General features: G+C 35.2%; 2 protein-coding genes and 1 non-coding gene across 3 annotated transcripts; 2 read left to right on the top strand and 1 right to left on the bottom strand.

The window, feature by feature from the left end:
* Positions 1 to 506: 506 nt before the first annotated feature.
* CBG24006 lies at positions 507 to 1,867 on the top strand (the record flags this gene model as incomplete). Its single annotated transcript, XM_045240928.1, has 3 exons — positions 507 to 525; positions 950 to 988; positions 1,458 to 1,867. 3 exons carry the CDS (start codon positions 507 to 509, stop codon positions 1,865 to 1,867), a joined length of 468 nt encoding a protein of 155 aa, XP_045091230.1.
* Positions 1,868 to 3,025: 1,158 nt separating this feature from the next.
* Positions 3,026 to 5,438, bottom strand: CBG24005 (the record flags this gene model as incomplete). The annotated part of the gene is made up of 2 exons (XM_002647986.2): positions 3,026 to 3,382; positions 5,214 to 5,438. 2 exons carry the CDS (start codon positions 5,436 to 5,438, stop codon positions 3,026 to 3,028), a joined length of 582 nt encoding a protein of 193 aa, XP_002648032.2.
* Positions 4,921 to 4,992, top strand: CBG28733. The gene has a single exon. It is a non-coding gene (tRNA).
* Positions 5,439 to 6,268: the final 830 nt, after the last annotated feature.

Below are 6,268 nucleotides of genomic sequence, written 5' to 3'. Positions count from 1 at the left end.
ATCAATATTTCGAAGAAAAATTCCGAAAAAATCGATATTTGTAATAATTTTTTTTTTGAAATTTCAACTTTTTTTCGAAAATTTTGAAAATCGCCCAATTCTGATTAAAATTGTCATGACGAACTAGAATGGCATGAAAAGCATAAATCTGTTGAAAATTATCGAAAAAATCGATTTTTGAAAAAAAAAATTTGGATTTTTGGATTTTTTTCGAGAAATTTCAAAATTGTCCGATCTTGATAAAAATTGATATGACGGCTTAAAATAGGCTTATAATCAATATTCCAGAAAAAAAATGCCAAAAATATCGATTTTCGAAAAAAAAATTCTGAAAATTTCAGCAAAAATTTTTTCGGAAAAAAATTTTTTTCTTAGTTTTCTGGAATTTTCAGACAAATTTAATGATTTTCAGCTCCCCAACGAGGAACATTGCTCATCTAACATTGTCTACGATGTAAGGACCCTCAAAGAACGCTTGGATTCCACCAAGAAGACGGTGATGGACGATGAGCACTATTCTACACCGTAAGTCGGTTTAAATGCCAGAAAATTGATATTTCGAGCTGAAAATCGAGTTCTAGGGGTCCGAATTGGTCTAGAAAAAAAAAAAATTTTTTTTTTTAATTCTGAAAATGACGAATTTCGGGATTTTTTTCAAAAAAAAATAATTTCGAAAATTTTCAAAAAAAAATTTTTTCAATTATCGATTTTTTTCGAAATTTTCAGCTAGAATATTGATTTTCAGCCCATTTCAGCTCGTGATATCAATTTTGATCAAAATTGGAGCATTTTGAAATTTTCCGAAAAAAATTGTTTTCAGCCAAAATTTTTTTTCAAAAATTATCGGTTTTTTCCAGATCAACGTCATCTGCGGCGCCTGTAATCGTCGTCGGGGACGGTGTCTCATCTGTAGACTGTGTTCGACACTGTCTGGAGCGTGATATTCCAGTCGTTCATGTGATAAGGAGGAATTTGAGAGAGCTTAGGAGTAAGTGCGCTCCATTGATAAAATATCTTTTTTTGGGTGAAATTCGACGAAAATAGCAATTTTTAAGCTGAAAAATCTGAAAATTTACGGTTATTCGGACTAGAAATGTCTGGAAAATCGATATTGGGAAATTTTTGAAAAAAGTGAAAATTTTCGAAAAAAAAAAGTTTTTTAAATTTTCAGTTTTTTTGGAAATTTTTTCTGAAATATTGATTTTCCGTTGATTTCAGCCTGTCATATCGATTTTTATCAGAATTGGACCATTTTGAAAGTTTTTGAAAAAAATGAAAATTTCCGAAAATTTTTTTTTTTCAAAAATCGATTTTTTGGAATTTTTTTCTGGAATATCAATTTTTGGGTAATTTCAGCGCATCAAATCGATTTTTATCACAATTGGACCATTTTGAAATTTTTGACAATTTTCACCACCCCCCCCCCCCTTAAACGTCATTTTCGAGTCATTTTCCAGATGTGATGCTGTCCCGTCTCTCGCCAATTCACTATTCCGAGTACACGGAAGTCTACCGTATGATGATCGGACGCTCCGCCCACAAAAACTATCAGCGAATCCTAGACGCCCAAATTTCGTCAATTTCCAAAATCCATGCGGAAATCACGACTGGCGCTCAGGAAATCATCGAAATGCCGTATTCTACAGTAGCCGTGTGCATTGGAAGGGAATCTCATTTTTCTACCGTGTTCGAGACTCCGCCCACTTTCCTAGACTACCGTAGCCCGGAGGATGACACGTTGTACGGTGTGGGCGCCTATGCGGGCGACCATTTCGTTCGATTTCTGGTTGGCGGGTGTCTCCGGGTGGCGCAACATATTTACGCCGGTCAAACTACAGTATGCATCAACAACAACAATAAAATTTGAGATTTTGAAAAAAAATTTTTTGGACCAAAAAAAAAAATTTTTTTTCGAAAAATTTCAAAATGCTCCAATCCTGTTAAAAATTGATATCACGACCTAAAATTGCCTAAAAAATGAGGTACTGTCAAGAAATTCCGAAAAAATCGATTTTTGAAAAAAAACATTTTTGAGATTTTTCGCCAAAATTTTCAAAAAATTTTTTTTTCAATTTTCGATTTTTTGGAATTTTTTTTTCAGATTTCTCATTCTCGAGCCATTTTAGGTCGTTATATCAATTTTTATCAGAATTGGAGCATTTTGAAACTTTTTGAAAAATGCGATTTTTGGACCCAATTTTCTCTATATTGTCACTTTTTGATTATCTTTACATGTACCTTTTTTTTTTTGATGACTCTATTTTCTGTGTATTTGACCCACTTTCCCCATTTCCCCCATGATTTTCCAGATTTTTTCAAGAATTTTCCATTTTCAGCAATATTTCAAAAAATCAATATTTCTGAAAATTATCAATTTTATGTGTACTTTTCTTATTTTCGAGTTTCCTGTTTTTTCTACGAGATTTTTTCCACAGATTGCGAGCTTCCCGAAAAATGAATTTCTATTTTTTAAAGCCACTTTTTAAAATGAATTTTCAGAAAAATCGATTTTTTCAAATTGATCCGATTTTGATAAAAATTAATATGACGAGCTGAAATGGCCTGAAAACGAGGAATCTGAACAAAAATTTAGAGAAAATCAAAAGTTGAGAAACTTTTTTTTTTGGAAAATTTACCATTTTTGAAAAAGTGAAAAATTCGAAAAAAAAAGTTTTTCAGTTTTTGAAGTTTTCGAAATTTTTTCACAAATTCCCTTTTTTCAGCCTGTTTTAGGTCGTGAAATCAATTTTTATCACAATTGGAGCATTTTGAAATTTTTCGAAAAAAAAGTGAAATTTTCGAAAAAATAACTTTTTCAATTCTCGATTTTTTCGGAATTTTTTTCTGGAATATTGATTTTTAGGTCATTTCAGCTCGTGATATCGATTTTTATCACAATTGAGCCATTTTGAAATTTCAGTCTTTTTTTTGAAAAAAATCTTGAAAACTTTATTATCATCAAGAAACATATAAAAATCACAATTTAAAGCATATTTTTCAAAAATCAAAAAAGTTATATACATCATTAACGTCCATGGTGATGATGGGCACCATGGTGCCCATCATCGGTACCATTTCCATGTCCCCCATGACCCTCATGGGAGTGCTCATGGCCGAAGAAAATCTGCATTAGCGTGACCAAAGCGAATCCAATGATAATCCAAAGCAACTGTTTTAAATGATTGAAATCATTGGATTTCTCGGAAGCCATAATTTCAATAAACGTCACATAAATGAATGTTCCAGCTGCCAGAGATTCTAGAAGCAGAATTGCACAGTCCTTATAGATATTGGTTTCGGAATTCTGGAGAACCGATCCGATAATGGAGCCCATTGGAGCCATAAGACTGTAGATTAGAATGGTGGCGAGTACGGTTTTTATCTGCAAAATGTTTCCTTGAAAACTTGGGATTTTTTAAAGGCGCATATCTCAAAAACTACAGTACTTATCCAAAAGTTATCAACTATAAAAATGTGTGACATTTAATGCTGACCAATTTTGTAGTTTACAGCTTTTTTCTAGCTACAGTAGCTTTTCAGATATGCGCTTTCAAAGAAACTTCCCAACACCTCCCCTTTAAACGATAAAAAACGGCACCTAGGCGCTCTCTACCTTAAAGGCGCATAACTTCAAAACTAGCTAGAAAAATGTAGCTAGAAAACAGTTGTCAATTACAAAAAAGTGTCAAATTTTGTGTTGGGCAATTTTGTAGTTGACAACGTTTCGCTAACTACAGTAGTTTTTGAGATATGCGCCTTTAAAGAAAAGGCTCCCCAGTCCCCGATGACCAAAGCAGCCCCTAGGGCGTGCGCATACTTTAAAGGCGCATAACTCAAGAAATACGAAAGCTAGAAAAAAGTTGCTAACTATAAAAATATGTGACATTTTATGCTGAAGAACATTATAGTTGAGAAATTTTATCTAGCTATCGTAGTTTTTGAGTTATGCGCCTTTAAAGATAGGGTTCCCCTCACCCCTACCCTTGGCGCTCTTTACTTTGCGCATAACTCAAGAACTACTGTAGCTAGAAAAATGTTTTAAACTACAAAAATGTGTAAAATTTTATGCTGAGCAATAGTGTAGTGGACAACTTATTGATAGCATTTTTGGTTTTGAGTTATGCGCCTTTAAAGTTAGGTAGCTTTTTTGATTCGGGGTTTTTTAAATTGAAATCCATGAAGAACGGTTTTGACTTGAAAACATCGAGAAAATCAAATTTAGGCGTTGAAAACTTGAAATTCTAACTGTCTACCTCGCAAAATGAGCTCGAAATGAACCTTGGAGAGACGCAGAGAAGCGAGACGCTCTAGCTTCTTTGTGCCCTTACCTTCTTCCTTGCCCTGGAAGCATGTGCCCACTTTAAAGGCGCATAACTCTAAAACTACGGTAGCTGTCAAAAAGGTTACTAACTACAAAATTGGGAAGCGTAAAATTTCACACATAATACAGTTTTCAAAGCGTTTCTAGCTATCGTAGTTTTTGAGGTATGCGCCTTTAAAGTTGTCTTCCCTCTTGCCGAGACATTGCGACTTCTAAGCGCCACATCTAATTTCGGCATTGACAGATCCACAAACTTTTCATACCAATTTAAAGGAAATTTTAAGAGCTTCAAAATAATATACATCAGTATTAGTAGAATTTCAAGTTTTAAATGGAAAATCGGGATTTTCCTAGATACGGTTTCTAAACGGGCAGCTAAATCCCTCTAGCTAAAGCCTAGCTTTCAAGACACTATATCTTTAAAACCAATTTAGCTACAAAAAAGTTGACAACTACAAAATTGCTCAGCATAAAATTTCCAACAATTCATTAGTTGAAAATTTTCAACCATCTCTTCTCCTTCCAAAGTTATGACCCTTCTAAAATTTCCCATTTTCCTCCCCATTTATAACCGCCATTCACTTCCAAAGAAAGGGTGTGGGGGTATAGCTCAGGGGTAGAGCGCTCGCTTTGCATGCGAGAAGTCTGGGGTTCGATTCCCCATACCTCCAGATTACTTTTTTCTTATTTTTTAAAGATTATTGAGACAGTTGGGAGGAGTGAGAGACCCAGAGAAGCTAGATTTCTCTGCGCTCTCCGCATTTCTAACTCTCTCTAACTCCATAAAGCGTATGTCAGCTCCCAGAGGAGCTAGAGCAAAACTCCAATTGATAACATGTCCCATTTTTTTCGACAAATTCAATTCTGCTTAAATTTCTCTGGAATTTCTCACTTTATTCGAGTTAGCCATTGAAATCTGAAGACCCACTGAGAATGCCTCTACGCTCTTATGAAGAAGTAGAGAGAAAAAAAGGGCATAAATTCGGCCAGTAGTGTCTTGAACGCCAAGGGCAAAACCTTCCAGAAGCGAGTGGAAGGACATGGCAACGGCAAAAGTTAGGGATTTGAGGATGTTGGACTTCTCATCAGACACCACCCAGGTTGATGCTTCTTCCATGCGGAGGCTGAAATTTCTCTTTTTTAGGGTCTCAAACCCGTAATTTTGAGATTCAAAAGCTGATAATGAGATTTTTGAGTTTAGCAGATTTAGATCTTCAAAATGAGCCCAAACATGACTAGATTCCACAATTTTTAAAAATTGTCTTTTTCAATTTTGAGCCATAAATCGCTTCAAAACGACCCTTCTCTCCCTAAACTTAAATTTTTGTGCTCAGAAGGTTTTTACCTTCAAAATGAGCCCAATAACGACTAGGCTCCGCCCATTTTAAAATTTGCGCCTAGGCACGCGACGCACGACCGCGACGCGCCCTAAAAATCAAAGTGGGCGGAGCATAGTCATGTTTGAGCTCATTTTAAAGCGCACAATGAGCTGAGTAGAACTATAGCAGTTTCATAGTGCGAAAGTTCAAGTTTGCAAATTTTCAGAATGTTCGAAAAAAAATGTCTTCAATTTTGGTTTGGGACGCATAATTCCTTAAAAAATTGTACAAAACTTCTGAAACACGCATTTGTAAACTCAAGGAGTCCTGAGGTTCAAAATGAGCCCAAACACGACTAGGTTACGCCCATTTTGAAATTTCGCCTAGATACGCGACGCACGACCGCGACGCTGCCGAAAAATCAAAGTTACCGAATCTAGTCGTGTTTAGGCTCATTTTGAAGCTCTTAACAAGACAAATCGATTAGTATAAATTTCGATATAGGGAAATGTATTTCTAGGCCACCAGGGGACAAAAAACTCGGCCACCCTTTTCAAAATGGTCCAAAACCCTTCAAATTTGCTGGAATTTGCTGGAATTTTCTGATTTTCTTAAACTAACTTCGTAA

Source organism: Caenorhabditis briggsae, assembly GCF_000004555.2.
Source record: "Caenorhabditis briggsae AF16 supercontig from assembly CB4, cb25.NA_077, whole genome shotgun sequence".
Taxonomy (NCBI): domain Eukaryota; kingdom Metazoa; phylum Nematoda; class Chromadorea; order Rhabditida; family Rhabditidae; genus Caenorhabditis; species Caenorhabditis briggsae.
This window is presented reverse-complemented; position numbering and strand designations above follow the sequence as displayed.